Source organism: Leucopleurus acutus (genome assembly GCF_964270905.1).
Source record: "Leucopleurus acutus genome assembly, chromosome: 13".
Classification (NCBI taxonomy): domain Eukaryota; kingdom Metazoa; phylum Chordata; class Mammalia; order Artiodactyla; family Delphinidae; genus Leucopleurus; species Leucopleurus acutus.
Window position 1 is genome coordinate 1,542,635 of NC_139155.1, and position 23,447 is coordinate 1,566,081.

At 58.9% G+C, this 23,447-nt stretch overlaps 1 protein-coding gene across 5 annotated transcripts in view; it reads right to left on the reverse strand.

Annotated features, from left to right (window-relative positions):
* The window catches only part of NFATC1 (nuclear factor of activated T cells 1), a gene marked incomplete at both ends in the record, with an annotated part of 99,085 nt that overhangs the window by 71,340 nt on the left and 4,298 nt on the right, over positions 1 to 23,447 (reverse strand). For 3 of the 5 annotated variants that reach the window (XM_082853148.1, XM_082853145.1, XM_082853147.1), the window contains one exon: positions 12,978 to 14,055. In XM_082853148.1, the coding sequence (XP_082709274.1) occupies positions 12,978 to 14,055 (1,078 nt within the window). Of the gene's footprint in view, positions 1 to 12,977; positions 14,056 to 22,922; positions 23,031 to 23,447 lie in introns of those variants that run through there. The other 2 variants (XM_082853149.1, XM_082853146.1) reach the window with 1 other exon arrangement.

Genomic DNA, 23,447 nt, shown 5'->3' on the forward strand with positions numbered 1-23,447 from the left:
TGCTGTAAATAGAAAAGAAACAAATGAGAAACAAAACAAAAGTGAGGTTCATCTGACTCCCAGGAAATTAAAAAGCGAGAGTGTGCGACGGAAAGAGAAGCAAAGGAAGGATGCAAAGTGCGATCCCTCGCCTTCTGCGCAGGGCAAGCATCTTCTGAGCCGCTCCGCACTTGAACGCCATAGAGGAATAGATCTGGGGAAATGATTGGCTCCTGAATCACGGACAAAGCCAGTAACACAGCATGCGCGCAGTTTCGAGTTAGAATGGTCCGCAAAATAAATACTGTAATACAGACAATTTAAAGTTAGAATGGTCCACAAAATAAATATTGTAATACAGACAATTTAAATTATTGTTTGGGGTTGGACATTTTCAGCGTGAGTTTGGCAACTCCACAAAAATTGCAAATGTATCTCTGATTCAGAGAAAAGGCCTAAGACTGGAAGGAATGTTCCAAGACGCAGCGGCCCCTGCCGCGAGGACGGTGATTCACGGCTGCGCTGTCCCAGCCCAACCCCCTCACGGGCCCTGCAGCTGAGCGTCATTCCTGGGGGTCACCAGCGACCCGGAGAGGAGCCGCCACGGGGACCACATCAGGAGAGTTCTCTCATGGCCTCAGCCCAGGGCTGCTGAATAACTTCAAACTCACCTCCAACTTAATCGGATTTTCTACAAAGCCACACTCAATGCAGCCAAGACAGCACGCGGTTCAATTCGAATCTAAGATCCCGCTGATCTGTACGAACAGAAGCTACCTTACATTCTCTCCACACACACACGTGTATATCTCATAATCAACCAGAGAAACTACCTCCACAGCTGGGCGTATATCTGCAAGTATTTTTACACAAAAGGGATAGATCTTAAAATAAAATACATAGTGTGATATCCTGGCTTTTTTAACGTAAAGATGACATGTTGAGCATTTTAGCACATTGTTCAAAAATGGTTTGACCTCAGCGTCACATCTTGTCCTGTAGATGACTGGTCAGTGCTCTGTGGATGGACTTGTGGGTTGCTCCCAATCTGTTGCTCTTATCAGTACCAGAGGTGTGAACATCCAGCGTGAGATCCTGGTGGCCTTTCTGGTCATTTCCTCAGCACAGATCCACAGCCTCCGTCAAAGAGCATGAACACTTGGGGCTCCTGACACCTCCCGGGGGTCAGGTCCCCTGCACGGCCTCGCCAACACAGGGCCCGATGGATTTAATCTTTGCCAAACCACACGGGGAAGGGCGCTCTGAGGCTGCATCTTCCTGTAACGCTGTGACACGCACCCATCATGTGGTAACGATAAACTGAAACACTCGGAACCCCCAGTGGTAACATCTCTGAAAGTCTCCAGGCCTCTCAAACGTCCCCTGACCTCTTACACGCATTTGACTAATGGCAACGTGGGACTCCAGGCCCCCCACACCCCAACTCTGGCTCCTTCGGGGTCTCCAAAGGCCACTCCGGGATAACGGCCACTGTCCTTAATATCAACTTGTCATTGCTGGGGACACTGGCTGAAGGGGACACAGATCTCTCTGCAACTCTCTGTGAGTCTGGAATTCTTGCAAATAGAAGGTTTTTCTAAATGGCTGTTGTGCACTTGGCACGTAAGGACCTGAATCACGTTCCTTTTGCTCCCGTTTAAAGAAAAAGAGGCTGGAGGCCGCATCTCACGCGCCCCCCCCCCCCACCCCGAGGAGCAATGCTGGTGCCCCGTCGGCGCTGAGTGCCTGCGGTTTCCACCCGTTACCACTGGCACCATCACCCCGCCCCCAGGGCCGAGGGGTGGACCAGGCCCATGGCCTCCCCGAGCCACCAGGAGCCCCGCTGTGAGTAGGTGTTAAGCAGCCTGGCTTGGCCTGGCCTCCAGGCTGGGGACGCCGGCTCGTGTGACACAAGGAAGGGAGTCACGCGACCTCCATCGGGGAGCCCCCTGGGCCCCAATCTGAATCCCCTGCTCCTGGAGCTGCTGCCACCATCCACTTCCCACCGGAAAGCCTTTCGTGTCCTATCGAATTTCTGTGCTTCCTTCATGCGGGAAAAGGGTGAAGGATCTTTTCTGACGCTTAGTTCACGGCCTGGAGCCTGGAGCCCACCTCCCCACGGGCATGCAGAGCCCGAGACGAACCTGAACTTCTCTCAGCCCGTGTCTCCCGCCCCCATCCAGGCCCTGCCCCAGCTGCCCGGGGCCCCTCCTCCCTGCCCGGCCACTGTGGTCACCTGCTCGGGGCTTCCCTGGGTGCCCGCGAGTCCGGGGCAGTCTTTCCAGCACACGAAGGATTTCACAGACAGCCTCCCGCGCTTCAGCAAAAGCTGTGCCGCCCCGGAGCAGGTGTTTACGAGACCGCAGCTCTGACCTCGGCACCGCCGGCCGCCTGCACACGCCTCGACACCAGCCAAACCCGCCCCTGAGCAGGACCCAGGGACACCCGCCGACCCGCCAGTCTCTGCGGGTGCAGCCTGCCAATGACATGTTTCTCCAGCACAGGAGACCCGGCCTGGAGCGTGGCTGACCGCGGGGACACAGACGGACGGAGGCCATTCGCACTGATTCAGAACCAAGGTCACCGCAGGGCTCAGGGCTCCGGAGAGCCTCACTCCGTCCCCACCACCCCTCTGTGCTCCTGACGGCCAGCGGGGCGGGGCTCGGGCTGGACCTGCTCACCCCAGGCCTCTCCATGTAAACCACTTCATCGCCACTGCTACCACCACGGAGACGCCAGAACCCGCCTCTGAGGGAACGGCACGCACCACTTCGCCAAAACTCGGAGTCAGATCCCAGCAGGGCCCCGATTCTGCACCAATTCGAGGAAAAACCGCGAACACCAGGGACAGAGGAGTGTGCCAGGTGCCCCGGACTGGGGCCTGCTGAACCCCCTACAGCCGAGTGCGGGGAAAACAGAGATTTCTGCGCCTGAGCCGATCGGGAGGCCTGGAGCTGGAATCCGACCACCTCGGAGAAAGTACGTCAGGGGAGTCCGGACACTCGCTCGGTGATACCAAGGGATTCCCTTAAATCACATATCAGTGGCGGGTACGGTATCTACCGGTGTCACGATTCGTTTCTAAAACCGAGCCCCCACCTCTGAGAGACACGCTGAATATCGATGGGTAAGACTTCACGCGGTCTGGGAGTTACTGCCAAGGAACAGTGTGGGTGACGAGGTGAGGCACGAGGACCACAAGTCATCAGCCAGCCAGGCGTGGGCGTGGCGGCCCAGGACGAGTCTGACTCGCGCGCAGTTTGGTTTTCTGTGATACAGAGCGCAAGAGCAACGCTGAGAAACAGGCACTCAAGTTACCCCAGTGGCGCTCCAGGGCCGGGAGCTGTCAGGGACTCGCTGCCCTCTGTTCATGGACCTTGCAGCCTCCACAGCGAAGGATGTGAACTGTGAGCCCCCAACCGCCTACTTTCTCACCTTCCTGTCCTCGCCCTGGCGAGCTCGGTGACTGAGCCAGAGGCAGCGACTTCCCTAAACTGGCTGCTCTCGAGCCTGGAGCCCTTCCGGAACCGTCTCCCGGAACAAAGGCCTTGTCCACTCAACGTCAGAGAACCCCCGTGCGCTGGACATCCCACCGCAAGGGGCCGAGACGAGAGCCTCAGCAAAGCCCCTGTGCTGTGGAGTTCTCCCTCCGTGTAGACACCCGGGAAGGGGGCTGCTCTTTGGTTCAGATGGTTTGGGTGGAATCCTTTCAATTCTGAATTTTCTGAGACCTAAGGCTCACATGGACTTATCACTTAGAAGAAAACTGTAAAAGCTTTCAGGACTCTTCTGTTTCTAAAAGAGCTGAAGCTACAAACTCGGAACTTGGCAGGACTGAAGTCCGCCCGAATGAGAGAGAGAACCAGAGCAGAAGGGGAAGGACATCACCCCAACTTTAAAGCAACACGTTTTCCCAGGGTCGGGAGCCCATGGCCGCCTCTTACTAGCTGTGTTTTGTCTTTTCCCCTCTAACTTTAAAAAAGGTCATCAGCTCAGTTCTCGCCTATTTAATCAAGCAGGGGCTCCCGCAGGCCAAGGCTTGGCCGGGACCACACACCTCGCCCCAAGGTCCACCCAGCTCCCCCCGGGGCCCCCAAGAGGCATGGGTGAGGAAGCGCCTCCCATGCCAGAAAGGCCGGCCTTCCTGGAGGGCGCCCTGGAGAAGCCGACCTCTCCGCTGATGACCCCCCAGAGGTTCGCGGGCCGTGGGTGGCGTCCTCACCCACCCACCCACCCTCCCAGGGAACAGCCCTCAGGGAGGGGCTGGCTGTGATCCACGAAAGGCCAAAGTCCTTCGGGGCTGGCCTTGCACGTCTGATGGGTCTGGAAGGGATGGGACTGGGGGGCGGGCCTCAGACAGGAACTCACGCCTGGGGGTCTCGGGTGGTCACCCCCAGCTGTTGGGACCGGCTTCCTCTGCACTGTCACTCAGATGGCGCTGAGGGGACTCGGGGACAGGACTGGCCACGAGGAGGACGGTGGCCTGGAGGAGATGCCCTGACCACTCCTGGAGACTGGGAAAGTGCTTTTACGGAGACGTTGGTGGGTGAACAGGGGACCGAGGGACAGAGCCGGGCAGTACAATGCAAGGAGGCGGGCGAGGCGAGAGGAGGGAGCCCCACGTCGGGTGCTGTAGGCAGGTCCCCCGCACCCCGAGATTCTGTGGCCAGTGACCTGTCCTGAGGCCCAGGATCCCCCCCCAAGAGGCCCTGTCTGGGTCACACCAGTGCCAGATGCCTCCCTGCTGCCACCTCGGCCCTGACTTGTTCCCGACCGGTCCCCAACTTGCCCCCATGCCCCGGGGACTTGGGGGGGGCACGGACGGGGTGCAGTGCCTGGGGCGTGCTCGGGAGCTGGGCAGCCCAGGAAGGGCCACCTGCTCATTCTCCACATTCCCGGAGGCTCTGCCAGACCCCGGTCTGCTCAGAAATCCAATTCAGACTCAGTCGTGGACCTGGAACTTTCAGAACAAGAACAGCGAGGCCACCGTGGAGAGATTCTTTTTTTTCCTTAATGATCAATTCAGGAATTTCATAAGAATTCGTTGCTTTCAGTGGCTCCACCGAACAGGGTGTGGAGAAATCCAAGGGGCTAAGACTTCCTTCCAGCTTTCCGGAAAACTGCCGTCATCCTTACTCTGCACCACTCATCCCCCCGCTGCCCCCCCCAAAACAGGCCAGTTTCACGTAAGCCTCTCAGGCCCTGCCGTCCAGACTTGCATCCCGACAGTTCCCACCGCCCTGCACCTGTACGGGGGGAGCCAGGCAGCCTCCAGGACCCCCAGGCAGACTGGACCTGGCCCCTCTCCCGGGCGGACAGCCACCTGGGGTCTCCTCCTCGGCTCGCGAGAGGGCATCGCTGCGGGGCCCTCCTCTTACAGAGCCGGCCCTCTGTTCTCCAGGAAAACAAGCCCTCCAACTCCTAAAACCTCTCCCGAGAGAAGACACGTCTAAGGACACCAGATGCTCCTACAACTCAGTGTGGGGGCAGCCCAGTGGGACACAAAGAGCTCTTGTCCAGAAATCCAGCTGAGGTGGAAAATAAGCTACTTTGGAGGAATTTCTCAAACTACTGGGGCTTCTCCTCCTGACCCAAGACTAGACAACTGCATTTGCACCCAGTTCCTCCGTCCCCGGGGACCAGAACTGTCTAGACAAGGGAGGACGCCGCCTTTCCCTCACGTCCACTATTGGAGTGGAACAAAGGGCACAGGGAGGGCCCATGCCTTGGGTGGGTGGATGGATGTCTGGGTGGATGGCTGTACAGATGGGTGGATGGAAAGAAGGGTGGGTGGATGGGTGGAGGCATGTTTACTTGGTGAGGACCCCTGCGGGACGCTGAGCTCTAGGTGGTCCCTCTGCTTCTCCACTGACCCTCTTGTTTGTTACAGGGGGCAGATGCCAGCGAGTTTGTGACTGTTACTGGGCCCCAAATGCCTTTTCAGATGCCACTAGAGCCTGCTGCTAACCAGTCATTACAGGGCTTGAGAAAGCTCAGATGATACCTGCCACACTGCTCATAAAAACCAAGAAACAGAATCGCCGAGCTAGTGTGGGATGGGGCATAAACAAGCCATGAAACTGACACTCGGATTTGATTTCTACCCAGAGATGCCAGGACCGTCAGGGGGCAGCTCCCAGAGTTCACCCTTAATCTGTTTTAATAGGGGACCCACAGAAAACCCTGGACAGTCATGAAGTAACCATTCCATTTCCAAACTCTAAGTTTAAAACAGACTTCAGGGGCTCAGGACGTAATAAATAAGCTTCTCAGATCATCTGCAGGAACGTACCTGCATCAGGCACGTTGCTCCCTGAGGACCAGAGAAGTTCACGGCCCCAGCGAGGGTCTCGCTGACACAGAGCTCAGCCTGTGGTCAGGCCAGAGGAGACCCCGTGCCCGACAGGCACAGCCTGCTGGGCGTTGCGCCCGTTGCCGTGCTCTCTGGACACCAAGGGCGAGTGACCGCAGCACCCCGGACTCCGCCTCCCCCCACCCCCCATAACATCTGACTTGAAATAAAACAGTGGGATGCCAGTACCACCTACAGGTGCATGTCCAGCCCCGAGACGTGCCCCCGCAGTGGGGGACTCACGGCCATCACTGGATCCTCCCAGCCTTGAACCCTGCAGTGACCACCCTCGTCCCGCACCCCCAGACTCGGCAACTGGAGCCTTGCAGGCTTTTGTCTTTCGTTTTGTGTCTAGCAATTTCCAAGTGCCTCAGTTTCCCCATCTGTAAAGTGAGACCCATCCACGCCTCCCGTGAGCTCGCTGGCCCCGAGCCCAGGTCCCCGGGGAGGGATGCTGAGGCCACAGTGCACGCACGTCCCGACAGCCCTGCAGAGCTCTGGGCTCAGGGGAAACAGGCATCATCACGGTGTGACTGCCCTGCAGGTGGCTACGCTCACCTGTGGGAAGTGACTCTCGGAAGAAAATCAGGCGTTCCCGGGGCCCCGGGGCTTCCAAGGCTTGAGCAGAACGGTCAGATTCCGGAAACAGCCCGCTTAAATCTGCATGAAGCCTGAGCAGGGAGAGGACAGAACCATCCACCTCAACAAGCCTGTAAAACAACATGGCCGGAGTGACAAAGGCGCCGTCGCTGAGAGCGCTGGGCGCAGCGCGCAACTAACGCACCGCCTCCGGGCTCCAGTCGTGAGTGACAAAGGCGCCGTCGCTGAGAGCGCTGGGCGCAGCGCGCAACTAACGCACCGCTTCCGCGCTCCAGTCGCGAGGGTTTTCGCAGCCGGTGCCTGTTGGGCGCTCAGAGCACAGACGAACCTGGACGGGAAACCTCAGAGGGAAAAACAACATGCGGGTCGCTTTCTTTACCAAAAACCAGCTAGCTCAATGCTGTGGGTCAAGCCCCAGCTTCCAGAAGGTATTTTATTTTATTATTTTATTTTTTTGCGGTACGCGGGCCTCTCACTGCTGTGGCCTCTCCCGCTGTGGAGCGAAGGCTCTGGACACGCAGGCTCAGCGGCCATGGCTCACGGGCCCAGCCGCTCCGCGGCATGTGGGATCCTCCCAGACCTGGGCACGAACCCGCGTCCCCTGCATCGGCAGGCGGACTCTCGACCACTGCGCCACCAGGGAAGCCCCAGAAGGTATTTTAGAAGCATTTATTTAAAAAGCAAAGCCCATCATGACATACAAATACAATTTTGCTCATTAATTTTCACGGAAGGCCGAGTTTTAAAGCTGCCTCACGATTACGTTTCAGTCTCCGGCAGGACTGTTCCCTGTTTCCCCGGAGGCCCAGCCCAGGTGTGCTGCAGGTGCGTGGGGTCCCCGACGAGCACCCCACACTCTCCTCGGAGGAAAATGTCTGAGCAGAAAGCAATTCTGTGTGTCTGTGGCCACTCGTGCGTGTCGTCACTGGACACTCGCTCCTGGTCGAGTCTCCTCACGGTTTGGAAAATCTCAAGATTGGAGACCCGGGAAGGGGCCCCGGATAGGAGGCCCCCGAGCACAGCAGCCCCGCCTTCACACGCAATGGGTGGACGGCCCGGCGGGAGCAGGACCGGGCCAGGAGCTGACGGTTCCATAGCCGAGACTCTGCGGGCATTCGATTATCTACAAGATCAGCCAACATGGCAGAGCTCAAGGGCTAGACTTAAACATCTGTGTGTAAAGCCACAAAGATTCAAATTATTTTATCCTCTCCAGGAACGCAAAAGTACCTGAGATCCTCTTTCTCCTTTTCGTGGCTAAAAATAGACATTCACAGAACAACATCAAAAAGAGAAATCAGGGCGTCCCTGGTGGCGCAGTGGTCGAGAGTGTGCCTGCCGATGCAGGGGACACGGGTTCGTGCCCCGGTCCGGGAGGATCCCACATGCCGCGGAGCGGCTGGGCCCGTGAGCCATGGCCGCTGAGCCTGTGCGTCCAGAACCTGTGCTCCACAGCGCGAGAGGCCACAGCAGTGAGAGGCCCGCGTACCGCAAAAAAAAAAAACAGAGAAATCAGGGCCTACGTCCTCCACGTACACCTTGGGGGAAGAGTCCTAAAGGTGGAGCAGAAGCCTCTCCCTCTGCCACAAACCCACAGATCACAGCTGAATCTGCAAGGCTAATTTTTCCAGTTGGAAGTCAGTACACAGAGCACCTTTTCTGGCGTCAGCTGTGAACTCTGGGAAACCAGAAAGAGCCTGCCCCGCGGGGATGAGAGTTTGGGCCTCTGAGACCACACAGTCCTGCAGCAAGGAAGCACAACTGCAGAAACGCACAGCCCGGGTCTTGCACTCAGACTTCAAATTCACCTGCAGGAGCCTCTGCAGGCCTGTGGCCAAGGTCAGCCTCTGGCCTCGTGAGGACCTCTGTCTGCGGGGCTCCCACCCTCCCCGAGCGCCACCAGCATCCTGGGAGCAGGATGCGGACGTCAGAGAAAGGTCCCAGGCTCCCCGACGCCCCCCGATTAGAGGGAAAACTCGTCAGGGCTACGGGGAGCAGGGGCCCAGCCAGGGGCGCCTCTGGGGTGAGCTAATCACGGCGTGAGTCCAGCTCTACCTCTTACTAGTGGGGCCTGAACACGTGACCCTGGCGCTGGGTCTTGTAAGCAAGTGCTCAGGGGGACCGTGCAGAGACCTCCCCACAAAACTGTCTTCTTTTTAAAGCTCGCTATCAGTGAGCTTCCTTTTTTTTTTTGGTAATCTTTTAAAAATTTTTTTTAACTTTCCGGCCGTGCCGCATATGGGATCTTAACTCCCCAACCAGGAATTGAACCTGAGCCCCCCGCAGTGGAGGCACAGAGTCTTAACCGCTGGACCACCAGGGGAGTCCCCAGCGAGCTTCCTTTTGTGATCTTCAGATGATGTGGCTGAGGGTCCTTTGCCAGGTCAGAAGAGAGAAAATAACCCAGAAGTGACTGACTGGTCCAGAAGCCCGCGTGGGCTGGCCCTATGGAGACCACCGAGTGCAGACGGGCGGGGCCAGGGGTGCCCCAGCGGAACGACGTGCAGTTGGATTTGTTACCACCTCCGGCTTCATTTAATCTTATTCCAAATTAGGATACACTCCGAAATATTCAAACAACTTACAAAATGCAGTCAGAGTCAGCAGTAGTTTCATCGGACTTTTGGAAACTAACAGTTAGACACAGCATAAAGGTTATGGATGTTATTAAAATCATCGATCGGACCCAACAACCTAAAAGAAACCGCGTCTGAAATACTGATTTGGACACGCAGCCCCTCGGGTCACTGAACCCAGTAGCCCCAAGTAACCCTGTTCATCGCGTGCCCTCGCCCCTGAAGAAAGTCCACTCTTTAAGTACTCAAATCACAACAGCAAAGTCTGTCTGCAGGAATTTAATTCAACACGTGTGCTGTTGATGTCACAAAAGGCTCACCTTAAAATGCTCCGCATTCCCAAAACCCAAAACTAGTTTCCTTTTAAGTATTACACATTCCTCGTGTAACTTTGCCCCTTTAAAGGCAAATCCAGAGGTTATGCCGGGCACAGACAGAGGCATTAAGGCCTCAGAAGTTGGGGCTTTCCCCGAGCCTATCCTAAAGGAAACACAAGTTCACTGGACACACGCAGCGAGGACCCTGGGTACGGACCCTCGCCCAGGGCAGACGCTCAAGTACGTTCGCTTGAACCAACGGACATTTAAACTTTAGTTCCTTTGGGACAATACAACGTCCTCTGAAAGCCACCAAGGAGAAACAATCCACCGGGAGTGGGAATCGGCCGGTCGCCTCCACCCTCACGGCCGCAGCCGATCGTGGGAGCCGCGTGGCACCATCCTTGGCGGAATCGCTTTCTCGTCCACAGAAGGAAGCGAGGTGGGAAGACCGCCCCCTTCTGAAGAGGCTCGTGGCCTGTCGGATGTGAGCACGGGGGGCACTTAAAACAAGCCGCCTGCGTTTCCCCAAAGCTTTAAGCGCAGCAGCGCCATTCTCTGAGGCGCTAAAATAAGTCTAAAGTCTTAGCTGAAACCCATGAACTTCCAGCCAACACCGCTGCTGGCTCCACAGGCCTCCTGTGGGAAGAACTTAGCATCATTCCGTGACCCCGTGGGCCCATCAGAAGGCTCTGCACGCAAGGCGAGCCACGCACACTGTACAGACAGAAAGACCCCAACAGGGCAGTGAGCCCACGGCCCCCAAATTCCTTGGGTAGAGAGTAACGCTGCTCACTTCTCATTAAAAAGTTCCTTTCGCTGGCAAGACAGAAGCAGAAGTGCCCAGAGGCGCCGCACCACAGGCTGGGAAGTGGATCTGTCCCGATAAGCCGTCCACCCCAGACGTCGGAGCCTGGCAGCACTGGGCACCCCGGCTGGGCAGCCCGAGACCCCGTGGGCGGGAAGTCTGGCCACCTTCCCGGCAGGTGAGTGCCTCGACCTCTCTCTTCTCCCGTGGCCTCCAGCCGCCCACCCCACCCCCACCCCCTGCACCAGCTGACGGGATCACACGGAAACACATCGCCAGGGACCAGGAAACACATTTTGATGTGGAACCAAAACAGAGGGAAAAGTGGACTTCAAACCCTCGGGGGGAAGTGTGGGGCCTTCACAGCGTTCGTTGGCGTGAACTCACAGGAACGCCGGGAGCGTCATACCTCGCCTGGAGCTCTGGGACCAAGAGATAAATGGAGCAGGGCACTCAACCAGGGAATCATCACCGAGACCCCAGAGCAGACAGCAGGCAGCAGCTCTGCGTCCTGACGCAGGACGACCCCCCAGAAACACCCGCGTTCCCGCAGGCTCCCCGTTGCTGAGGTCCTGAGGAAGCCACCCCATCTGCCACCGGGGGTCACAGGCTGAGCTGGTCCCTCCAAAAGTCCCAGGTTGGAGTCCTAACCCCAGGACCTCAGAAGGCCACCGCGCTTGGATGTGGGGTCTTTACAGGGGCCGTCAAGGTAGGGCAAGGCCCCTGGGTGGTCCTGGTCCAAGGACTTCAACGCCGGTGCCTGGATCGCAGACTCCAGGCCCCAGAACCCTGAGGGATAAACACCTGCTGTTTAAGCCGCCCCGTCTGTGGGGTTTGGTCACAGCAGCTCCTGGAGACACGGTAGCTACCTTTGCACCTGCAGTGATGATGTGGGTTCACTGACGCCCCATCACGGTCCATGAAAATGAGAAGGTCCTAAACTGTGTGTGGGCCTGTGTGCTTGAGCAGGTTAGCTTCAAAACCTTCTTCTTCTTAGGTAATAATTATAAAGAAAGGACAGCTTGCATAAACAGTTTTTATATTTTAAAATGCCTCCAAATGGGTTTTTAAAATTCCCACATTTATGAATTAAATCCAGGTTCTGATTCCCAGTCCATGGTAATCCTTGCTTCTCTACCTCTCGACTCCTAAATGTGCCACCAGAAAGGAAGTATTCACTGTCCGATGCTTTAGAAACTTTCATCTCTCACACTGTTTCTTTGCCACAAACTTCCAAAAAGGTTTAGCTGTGTTCATTCGGCGCCTGGAACTACATTATCCACTGGCAGCTCTAACTCACTCATGTGTGCTTTAGTTGTGGAGAAAAAGAGGGTCTGAGCACAACAGAGAAAATTCTGGAACAAATGAAACCCTACCGATTTGCTCTCCTCATCTAACGGGCACGACGGCTGGAAGGCACTGGGCCCTACCATGCAGTCTTGCCGCCAGAACAAAAAAGGGAGCAGGACAAGAAAACCCTGAGCCTCGAACACCTGAATCTAGGCAGAAGCCTGCATGCCCGTCACACACGCCTCTTCCTGGAGAGGCCCCCGCAGCCCCCACGGCAAAGGCCGTGCACCTCCTGGGAAGGCCCGTGTGCACAGTCTACGCCTGACAAAATCCTGGAGCAGAAAGCACTCTGCCAGGGGTCATTAGCGGCCCACCTGTTGGGAAAGCTGTTTAGTTAAAAATAAAAACCCCGGGCTGAGTAAGTGGACCCAACAGAGCACCGGCAGCCCCAACGCTCGGAGGAGCTGAGGCTCCTGCCAGGCAGCCCGCCTCCTGGGAGGAGAAGGCTGCGCTGTTTCCAAACGCCGGCGGGCGGGGCTGGTGCGGGCGCGCTCCTCTGGGGAATCGCGGAGCCGAGGCCCCATCTGCACCGACAGTGCAGTGACGGCAATTAAGTGCGAGCAGGGAAGCCAAAACACAGGCACGAGCGTCACCTGGCTTTATAGGAAACAAAACAAAAACTGAGCCCACGTGTCGGTAAACCCTTGTGACGGGCTGACTCCTATCCCCAAAGGTCTGACCCTGCTCCCCCGTCCAGCACCTCGGATATGACCTCACCTGGAAACAGGCCTTTAAAAAGGAGAGAATTCGTGAAGGTGAGGTGTTCGGGGTGGTCCTTCGACCAACATGACTGGGTCCCGACAGAGGGAGATTCAGACACAGACACAGGCCGGGAGAAGGCCGAGGGGTGTGAAGGCAGAGGGACGCCAGGACAGCAGCAGACCCGGCGCTGGAGAGCGGGAGATCTTCCCTGAGCCTTGGAAGGAAGCAGCCCTGCCGGCACCCGGGCCTCGGGAACCCGCCGCCGCGGCCCACGCCCGCCTGGCCCCGCTTACCTGGTGTAGGACGTTGGGGACCTCGGCCGGGCCCACGGGTACAGGTGCTGCGGCACCGACAGGTACTGGTCGCAGAAGGCGCCCTTGCGGATGTGCTGGAAGGATGGGAACTCCTCGGGTGGGAAATCAGACGTGGGCGGTGTGGCCCCCAGGTCCTCCCCGGCTGGCTCCACCTTGAGCGCCACTGAGGGCGAGTGGTCCAGGGCGGTCTTGCGGGCCTTGACGGGGACGCCGTCGCCCAGGTCCAGGCTGCCGTCGGTGCTCAGGGCGTTGATGGCGGCCACGATGGCCGAGCTGGTGTACTGCGTGGTGTTGCCCAGCCAGGTGTCGTCGGTGACGCTGACCCGTGGCGATCCTTGCGGGGACGGCGTGGGCGACGGGTGGGGGGAGCAGGACAGCTGCCGGCCGTTGAGGCCGTACTTCCGCTTGTTGCAGGGGGACGAGGGCCTGGACGTGCGGGCCCCCAGCCAGCTCTCCTCAGTGACGCTGGTGCGCGGCGACGTGGAGGGCGAGTGCCTCGGGGACCCGAGCAGGCCGCAGGCCCCCAGGCCACGGGGGAAGCCCTCCTCGGGGTCTGTGGTCTTGGGGGACACGCAGGGGGACTGCCACGGGGACGTCTGCGGGGACGCGTACGGGTACGAGAAGCTGGACTCGTAGGACGAGGCCTCAGAGTTGCAGCTGCGGGACGACAGGCTGCTGGCCGGGCTCAGGCACGAGGGGTCGCGGTAGGCCTCCAGGCTGGGCAGGTTCAGGGTGGCCGTGGACGGGGACCGCTTGGAGCTGGGAAGGACGTCTTCCGCGTCCGCGTCATGGAAGAACTGGCCGTTGCCGTGGTGCAGCCCCAGGTAGGAGGTGATCTCGATGCGCGGGCTCTCCAGGGCCGGGGCCCCGTTGGGCCTGACTCCGCCGGAGGAGAGGAAGTAGCTCGAGGGCCCGCCGTCCAGGGCGGCCCCGTAGCCTGCGGTGGAGACGCCCGGGGCCGACGTCTGCAGGCCGTGGCACGGGGCCGGCAGCGAGGGGTGGGCGGAGGAGAGGGGCAGGCCAGAGCCGATGCCGGAGGTGACGTAACTGTAGTGCTCTGGAAGGGAGGGGGAGACGGGTGAGGCGCTGGCCACGGAACTGCCACCCACGCGCTCAGGGACCCCGCCATCCGGGACCGGCCTCACCCCTCACCCCGCAGGCCTGGCCTCCGAGATGGGCTCGCTACTGCTGCTCCAGCGGAGAAGCAGCCCGAGCCCCGGCCTGGCCAGCAGGGTCCCTGCGCCCCGCCCGGGCCCCTCCTCTCTCCACTCCAGCCACCGCCCTCTCACTTGGACACGCGCCCACCGGGGCTTCCCTCTGCGCAAACATCCTTCCCGCAGAGCCGCAGCGCCGGTCCCCTTACTTTTTTCTGCTTTTTCTCAAAAATCACATCCCCCACCTGCCCTACCCCAGTCGCAGCCCCCAGCCCAACAGGCGTGTCACCCTCCCCCACTTTCTTTCTTCTCCTCACGTTCACCATCTCCCCCATCACGTCCTGCACCAGCAGAACCCATGCCTCTGAGGGCCGCGTCGGGCCCGCCCAGGTCTACCCTGGTCCACCCCTGCCTCCAGGGCCCAGGCCTGTGCCTGGTCCACGACGGGGCTCCATCCGTCCAACCAAGAGACGGGTGGGCGGGTTTCAGACATGGGGGCCTGGGCGCTTAAAGACGCTGTGACAGACTCATCGCCAGCGACACAGAAAACACCCCAAGGGTTGTGGACGAGCACATCGGTTCCGGGATCGCTCGTGTACCTTCTGATGGTGGCTCATGGCCTAGGAATCCTTCTTTTACAGGAAACACGAAGCAGACGATATTGAGGTACGGCCGTATGTTAAATCATCACGTGTTGATTACAGCCTCAGTAAAATATGTTCTAAAAAAGTCACACTAGTGTAATTAGTCATTTTTAGCAGCAAAGCCACACGTCTGGATTTCCAATTTGAACAGACCCTTTGTAACATGCGGGTACCTCATTATCGAGTGCCTAGAGCTGAGGCTCCCAAGGTCTCTGAATAATGGAGCTGCTCGTGGAAACCCGACACCACCTCCCGGGCCAAGCGCACCAGCCCGGAGACGCTTCATCCAATGACAGTGCCGCCCTTCCGCTGGGCTGCAGAAACCCACCCGGGCGGACCCCAGAGAATCAAGGGCCTCAAAGTACAGGCTCACATCCCACCCGATTTATTAACGGAAGTGGGTCCAGCTCCCCAGTGGGGATCTCTATTTCCATCACGGCTTATTTCAGAGGGAGCACACAACCTCCCTCTGGTAACCCAGGCCCTTGCATCTTTGCTGTCAAGCAGCTCTGGCTTTTACACTCTGAACCCCCTGCCCCATAAAACAGTTCTCTGCTGCTCCCCAAAAGAGCGGCCCAGAGGGAACACACAGGCCTTGCCCTCCCCGCCCCCCGCCCCGGCGTCAAGGCCAGGCTGTCTTCCGGGGAGAAAGCGTCAGTGTTGTCCAGATGCTCAGATTCGGGCCGGATTGTAAACGGCCCCAGGGAGAGACTGAGCCGTGAGGAGGAGAGAAGCGAAACTGCAGCAGAGGGAACCAGAAGCTCTGAGTGGGAGGTGGCGCCTGGACGGAGGGGGGCTAGGCGGGTCCGCGGATATGCCCCCCGCAAGCCTCGCCACCCCCTCGTCCCGAGAGGGAAGGACGGGCGGCGTGACCAGGGGTCGGGCCCCGACGCCAGCGCCCGGCCCACCTGGGGCTGATGCGCGAAGCTCCCCTCAACTGCCGGGTCCCCCGCTCACACCAACACCCTCGCAGGCCCACGGACACATTTAACACAAAAACCGTACTAGAATGTTAAAAATCGGAGGACAGTCTTTGCAAAAATCACACAGGAGGTTAATAAGCCTGGAAAGGCAAGTCCAGAGGAGACAGTCAAGACTGCTCAGAAGGAGGGGGCCGGGGGCTGCAGGCCAGGCCGCTGAGGCCCCGCCCGCCACGCGGTGACCCCTCGGGACAGGTGCGGACACCCCCGTCTCAGTCCCACCCTGTGCCTGGGTGAGCGGAGGCCCTGGACACAGAGGAGGCCGGGCCAGTGCTGCCCAGAGGGACCCCGGCAGTGGGCGGGTGCGGATCCCACAGGAGGCCCCGGGGTCTCTGCGAGGGCAGGACCCATCAGGGCGGCAGTGGTGTCAACACGGAATCAGTCTTCTCTCAGTTACCGTGGGAGCCTAAATGCTGCTGTGTGTTTCTTCCCAGAGGCACCTGGCCGATGCGCTGGGCAGAACCAAGGTCCCCTTCAGGCCACAGCGCGGTGGTACCTTACACGGACATTACAGCCACATCCACAGACCTCCCACTAAGAGGGTCTCCCTTCACCGCTGGCCCAACACTTTCCAAACCATTCTAACCAGAACTGCCAGTTTGAGAAACAAAAAACCGTTCCCAGTACCTGTGTGGCTTCAGGTAAGTCAGATGTTGACCAAAAGAGGCTGGACGGGCTGGAGCGTCCAGCACCACCTGTTGTTGTGTGGTTGTGATGAGGGCTGCGTGGCCAGTAAGCAGAACATTAACAAATCGTATTCCATACGTCCAGGGCAGGAATTTCAGTAACGACACTTCAGCAAGTAGCTGTATTACGTTTGACGTGTTCCAAGGTCAAGTGTGAGTTACAGAGACCCTGGCTCCCTGCCCCACCCTCCCCCCCCCCCCCCCCACCATCCAGGCGCCATGTGAGCTAAAGCATCGGAACCAGCATTTCTGGCATTTCTCAGGCGGCTTCTCATAACTGGCTCTCCAGCTCCACCTCAGCGAGTGGGGTCTTCACCCTGCCCGCCCTGGCTCCCCCGCAGGCCTGCAGCCCAACACATGGGCCCCGCCTCTGTCTGCACCCTGACACCAGAGGGTACTCGCCGGCCTGAACCAGCCTGGACGCGGGCCTTCCCTGGCCCACAGAGGAGGCCCATCCCAGCTCCTGCGGACAAAGAGCCCCGGGCAGCAGCTATGATGCGGCACGAGCCCCATGCCTCCCTGACGTTCTGTCTGCAAGGGGACAACACGCCAGTCCCCCCCAGCTGAAAGAGGGCCCCAGACCCGGCCGCTCCTGGGAGCAGTGAAGGTGGTCACCGTGTGCTTTGAGCCCTTTCCTCCACGTGAAGTGCACAGGCCATCCGGCATTCGACGAAGAACGGACTTCATTGTAAAGACAAGTCACGACTCCAGGAGGGAAGCCCAGGCAGGACACGACGGCAAACATACAAACTGTGCACAGAGCCCAGGCCGGGTCCGCACACACCCTCAACGGGCCTGCCGGGCCCCTTCCCCAGCACCCGGAGGCCTTGGGGGGCCTTGCAGGGGGTTTAGTGGACAGAGCCCACACTTCCCGCCCAGCTAAAGAATATTATGCAAATCTGTCATTTATTTTAAAAGATACAGCTGATCCCACCACTGAACTACCATTTGCTGGCAGGAAGGTAATTCCAAGAATTCAAAAAAATTCTAGCAATCAGCTTGGGGCCTCCCCACCACCTGCCCACGGGACGCAGCCACATTCGTGGTCCCGAGCCCGAGTCGTGGCGGGGACCTGCGAGCGTGCCCGCCCCTGCCCCCGGCCCCCAGAGGGAGATGGGGAACAGGGGGTCCACTGACTCCCAGGGCATTCCGAAGGGGGGCCTTTATTTAACCAAAGTCTGTCAATAAGCGCAATGCAACGAGGGAGAGAAAAACATGAGCCTTTATGAGCCTTTATTAAAACACAGAAAAGACCACCTCAGCGTGCGTTTGCCTTAATTAAAGGAATTACACAGCAAAAGCCTTAAGCGCCTCAACCTGATTCTGAGCTCAGCTACGGTCTGGTGATGGAAGTTCTCCCTTTTCGGACAAAACGTGTCCAGGTAGGTCCCGGCCTGCCCGGGGCCTGCCTTCACTGCCGGGGCGGGGTGGGGGGGCATCTCTCCCCTCCCCTCATCCCTCCCAGCTTCCACTCAATCTCCTACCTAAACCGTAATTCAAATCTGAATTCTTTAACTATTCAAAGGGATGACATTTACCTGGAATGAAAACATTTCCAGTGACTTTCCTGACAGCCCTGAGATGCTCAGGCTGATACCTGTCACATCAGCGGCCACTGGGGAGCTCCGCACCCATTACTTCCAGTTTCTGCTGCTGCCTCCAGAGCCTGGCTGCCTGCCCAGGAGATTCACCAACTTACAGCGCAGGAGCCTAAGCAAATATTGGGGAGAGCTTATTCAAAACAGCTTAATATAGTGGACATTCATGAAAGCGCGGCTCATCTCTGAAGCCATGCATCCTCCAGGTCCCCGGCGGGGGCAGGCGTAGAGATGGACGCCAGCGTGGGGAGTAGGGGTGCCTGGAGCCCGTGGACCGCGCATCAGCTCCCGGTGGGTCCAGCGCCCACTGCGAGCTCCATCCTCAGCTCGTTCAACAGGCCAGAGCTGGCGGAAGTATTTCCTCTCATTCTGAAAGCTCGTGTATTTCAGAACCACACAAACGCATCATCTCTGCACAACCACCAAAAAAGGCGATCCGTGTCCTTCCACCATGGCCGACTGCATCTCAGCAGGTTCCCGAGTGCTCAGACCCCTGCCCAGCGCCATCCTGGGCCTCAAGGGGGACGCAGAGCACACTGCTGGCTGCGCCCTCGCCCCGCACACGGCGGCCGTCTCACCAGAGACAGGGGGAGCCACCTTGCCCCTGCCCGCGTCCCCCGTCCGTCACAGACCCTGAGAGGAAGCCCGTCATGGCGACTTTTGTTTTTCATTGTACGGAACACCCCCTTCAGCATTTGCTGGGGTTGAGCCGTAGGACACGAAGCTAGAAATAGAACTGGAAGCAGCCTGGCAGCCAGGCCTCCAAACGCCCCGCCAGGCCTCCTCTCCCCAGCCGTGGGCACTGCCCTCGCGGCAAGATTATACTTCGCAGGTAGTGGAAACAAAACAAAACACAAAACAAAAAAGACGCTCCACGCCAGGACCTTTCTGTCGGGAACTGTTTACTGGGCAGGGCAGGAGCCAGGCCCATGGGTGACAGACAGACACAGCTCTGAGGGCACCGGTCACCCCACTGCCTGCCAGGGAGATGACTTCCAGAGGCAACAAGCAGCCGTCCTCACAGGGGCCCCCTGCGTCCCGACGGGGACGGGCTCCAACGCCCCAGCCTCACTGCCTTAGGTCTTCACCTTCCCAGGCCCCGCGTTTAAGGAATTTAAAACAGCCCGTGGCCATGAGTCGCTGTGGCCTTCCTCTGACAAACATCACAGAGAATTAAAACGTCCTCTGGGACAAGGCAGCCCGCTGGTGGAAACATCTCTGGAACTTTGGGGCTGCTGAGCTGAAGGTGCAAGGGCAGTCACCTGTGCTAAGAGGCCAAGGGGCCGCCTGCGCTCTCGGTGCTGGGCCCCGCGCCCTCCTGCGCAGACACGCGGGCCTCTGGGGCGTCCTCGCCATCACCATCACCACCGCTGAGGAGGGAACTGAGAATAAAAACGCCCCCAAGTCTTCACGTCATCAGAAGATGCCCCCTTTCACACGTGAGCCGTGAAACGCCATCCTGCACAGTCAAGGTGGCAGCGAGGGACCTGCCCTCGAGGCCAGGAGGCCGAGGCCAGGCCCATTTCCTCCTGAGTTGCCAGGACGACAGTCCCAGCCCGGCGGCCAAAATAACTTAGAAAACAGGAGCCCCAGGCGGGCGGGAAGCAGGGCCACGCCCGCCGCCCGGCTGACAGCAGAGCAGCTATTTCCTGAGACCCAGAGAGAAGCAGGAGGCCCTCTGCCTGCTCCCCAGAGACGGAAGCCCACCGCCCGGCCTGCTCCCCAGAGACGGAAGCCCACCGCCCGGCCTCCTCCCTAGAGGGGCCGGGAGCGCCCTGGGAGGGCAAACAACACCCTGCCCAGCCCAGCCCAGGGCAGATTATTTTTAAAATTCTCTTTTCTTTCTCCCAACAAATGGTGGCTGACTGTCTATCCGCACCGCCGAGCGCTCTGGAAATAGAGAACCCCAGGACCCACGGCCCCTCGAACACCCGGGTGCCACGCTTCCCAGCGCAAGAGGTGGCGGGAGTGACAGGGTGACAGGTGAGAGGATGCCGCTCTCAACTCAGAGAAAATCGTGACAGGGACAAGGGACCCCAAGGTCAGGGCTGGCCGTGTCCTTTGAGAAGGTGCCCACTGTTGGTTCAGTATCATCTCTAAGGCTCTGCACCAGCTCGCTTCACACTCGATCTCAGAATTAGTCATTCATTCATTTATTTCTATCCAGGTTCATTCCGGAAATAATGTGAAGGCACTCGCGTCACCCATTAAGAGCTGAAGAACTTAATATAACAATGTAATCATGAACTTAATAATTAATAGTTACAATATAATGTCAGTAACTAATAAGAACAAGAAAAAGGACTTTATTCATAAATGCCAAAACTTAGAAGCAACCAAGATGCCCTTTGGTAAGTTGAATGGATAAATAAACCGGGGTCCATCCAGACACGGGAATATTATTTAGCACTAGAGCCAGCAAGTCACGAAGAGACATGAAGGAGACGGAAACGCACGTTGCTAAGTGAAAAAAGCCCATATGAAACGGCTGAGCACTGTGTGTCCAACTACGGGACGTTCTGGAAAAGACAAAACTGTGGACCCGGTGAGCAGATCAGTGGTGCCGGGGGCTGGGGGAGGGAGGGAGATACAGGGGAGCACAGAGGATGTTTACGGCAGTGAAAACACTCCGTATGACCCCATGATGGTGGATACGTGTCATTGCACACCTGTCCAAACCCATAGAATGTACAACACCCAGAGTGAACCCTATGTAAACTACAGACTTTAGGTGATGATGTGTCAGTGTAGGTTCATCGACTGTAACAAAGGTACCATCTGGTAGGGATGTTGATAGTGGGGGAGACCGTCCCTGTGGGAGGAGGGGGAAATCTCTATACCTTCCACCCAGTTCTGCCGTGAAGCTAACACTGTTCTCAAAAAGTCTTAATAAAAAAGAAAAAAGTATGAGTGCTTCTCACATAAATAGATAAGAAGGAATGTTTTCTATCAACTTCTTCCTAACACCATGACAAGGGGAAGGAGCCCTTTCCACCTCTGCCCAGAGCTCTCTCCAGCTGCCCTTCCCCCAAAGCCTGGTGAACGCTGGGCCCCAGCTGCCAGCACCCCAGAGGCCTTCCTGCAGGAGGCTTTAATGGGACTGTGGTCCCTGGAGGTTGGGGTGGGGGCTGTATGCTTGGCAGTGAGGCTGAAAAGGCCCCTTGAGAGTGTTACTCAGCTCGCTGTCGGGGGGAGCAGACATGCAAAGAGACAGGGGGAGGCCGTGAGGCCTTCCCCAACTCTGGGAGCTTCCCAAGTACCAAGCGGGCAGCAGAGCCCCTGAGGACACAGGACGAGCATGGCAGTCCCTGTCCTGGACTGGCTTTCACACCCTGAAGAGGTCAGGAGTGTGGTCCACACATCACCAAGCCTCTCATCAAAGATATCTGCTAAACAGACTGAAAAGGGGGTTGGATACCAAGGGAGAAAGTCTTCTGGTGGAAACAACCCAGGAAGCCCAGCCAGGACCTGCGCACAGACAGCCGAAGCCCAGCAAGTGCAGAAGGCCTTCAGGGCCTGTTTCTCCACTTCCGCCCCAGATCTGTTCAGACAATTGCCTCGGTCTCCCACCCGCGCCTGCCTTGTCACTGCCTGACCCAAAGGCCTGGAGATGGTACAGCCGAGGAAGTGGAAAAGAGAAGACGTTTAGGGAGGACAGATCCAAGCAGCCTTGGCCTGGTTGGAACATTTATTTTTTAAAAAAACGAGCAGGGGGCTTCCCTGGTGGCGCAGTGGTCGAGAGTCCGCCTGCCGATGCAGGGGACACGGGTTCGTGCCCCGGTCCGGGAAGATCCCACATGCCGCGGAGCGGCTGGGCCCGTGAGCCATGGCCGCTGAGCCTGCGCGTCGGGAGCCTGCGCTCCACAACAGTGAGAGGCCCACGTACCGGAAAAAAAAAAAAAAAAAAAAAAAAAACACAAAAACGAGCAGGACGTTGCACTTTTAAAAGAGAGGCAGTGAATGATACGGAAAATATTATACAGTCATTGCAGAGACGGGCGCCCGCCAGTGCCAAGTGTGCTGGGCTCAGCTTCACCACTTCACCGCCACGTGGGCAGGGACAGAGAGAACATCTTGAAGACAGACACAGAAAGAGGGCCGACAGGGGGCAGAAAGACAGGTCGGGGAGAGCCAGGCTGCAAGGAGGGGGCTCTCGGTTCCCTCCACGCAGGGCGACCCTAGGCACAGACTGGGTCTTCCAGTAAAAGGGGGCGTGATCGTTCAAGGGCTTACTCTTATCCAAGAGCACACACCCTAGGGGGCTGGAGGGTTCCTTTATCTTCTGTTTAAGTAGAACCTTTATTTTTGACCGAGAAGAGAAAACGAAAGAAAGGCAAGGCCCGGGGAGCTTGGTGGTCCGAGGTACCGGAGGCTAGTTCCATTGGAACTTTTCCTGGTGGGGGGGGAAGGGAGGCTTCAGCGCTGAGGGCACAGGGAGCGGGCGGGCAGACTCGGGGAGCTCGTGGCCCCCGCCCCGCCGGGACGTCCAAGTCCAGGGCCTGGCACACTGTCCCCTGGCGGGAGCGGCGCCCCGCCCTAAAGAGGAGGCCCCTCCAGCGGGAATGCGCGCAGGGCTCAGCTGGAGTGCGGCCCCGAGCCTAGCACACTTGGCCGGGGGATCTGCCTACTCCAAAGGGGCCTCTCTCGCTACCCCGCTCGCCCCTCAACTGGACCCGCTGGGGACGCTATGGGCGCTGCCCCCGCCCCTGGCGCCGCGGGGGGTCGGGGACGGGAGACTGGGGGGCGCCCCGGGGCAGAGGGGCGGGAGCCGCGGCGCGCCTCCGGGCCCGCCCCTCCCGCCGCGGATCCGGCCCGCCCGGCCCCGCGCCCCCTCCCTGCGCCCCGGCCCCGCGCGGACCCACCTGCGGTGGCCGCGGCGGCGCCCTCGTCGCTCTGGTTAAACTCGAAGAGGAAATCAAAGTCGAACTCCTGGTCCTCCTCCAGCCCCGTCATGTTGGGTCGGGGGTCAGAGATCAGAGGGTCGGGGTCCGAGGTCAGGGGTCTGGGGTCCGGGGTCGGGGTCGGAGGTCAGGGGTGGGATCGGATCCGGGGTTCGGGTCTGGTCGGGGGTCGGGGACCTGGTTGGGGTCCCGGGTCGGGGTCCGGGGTCGGGATCTAGGCTGGAGTCGGGCGGGGTCCGGTGTCAGGAGTCAAGGCCTGGGTCGGGGTCCTGGACTGGAGTCAGGCTGGGGTCCGGGGTCGGGGTCGGGGTTAGGGGCCTGGAGGGGGTCCGGTCGGGGTCCAGGGTCGGGGCCCCGGCCGCGGGCACCTGTGGTCGAGGCGCCCGGGGCTCGGCTGCGCCCTGCGCTCGGCCGCGCGTCCTCGGGTAACGTGACTCCCGCTCGCGCCCCTCCCCCCGGCCCTCCCCCGCCGCGCCCCTCCCCCCG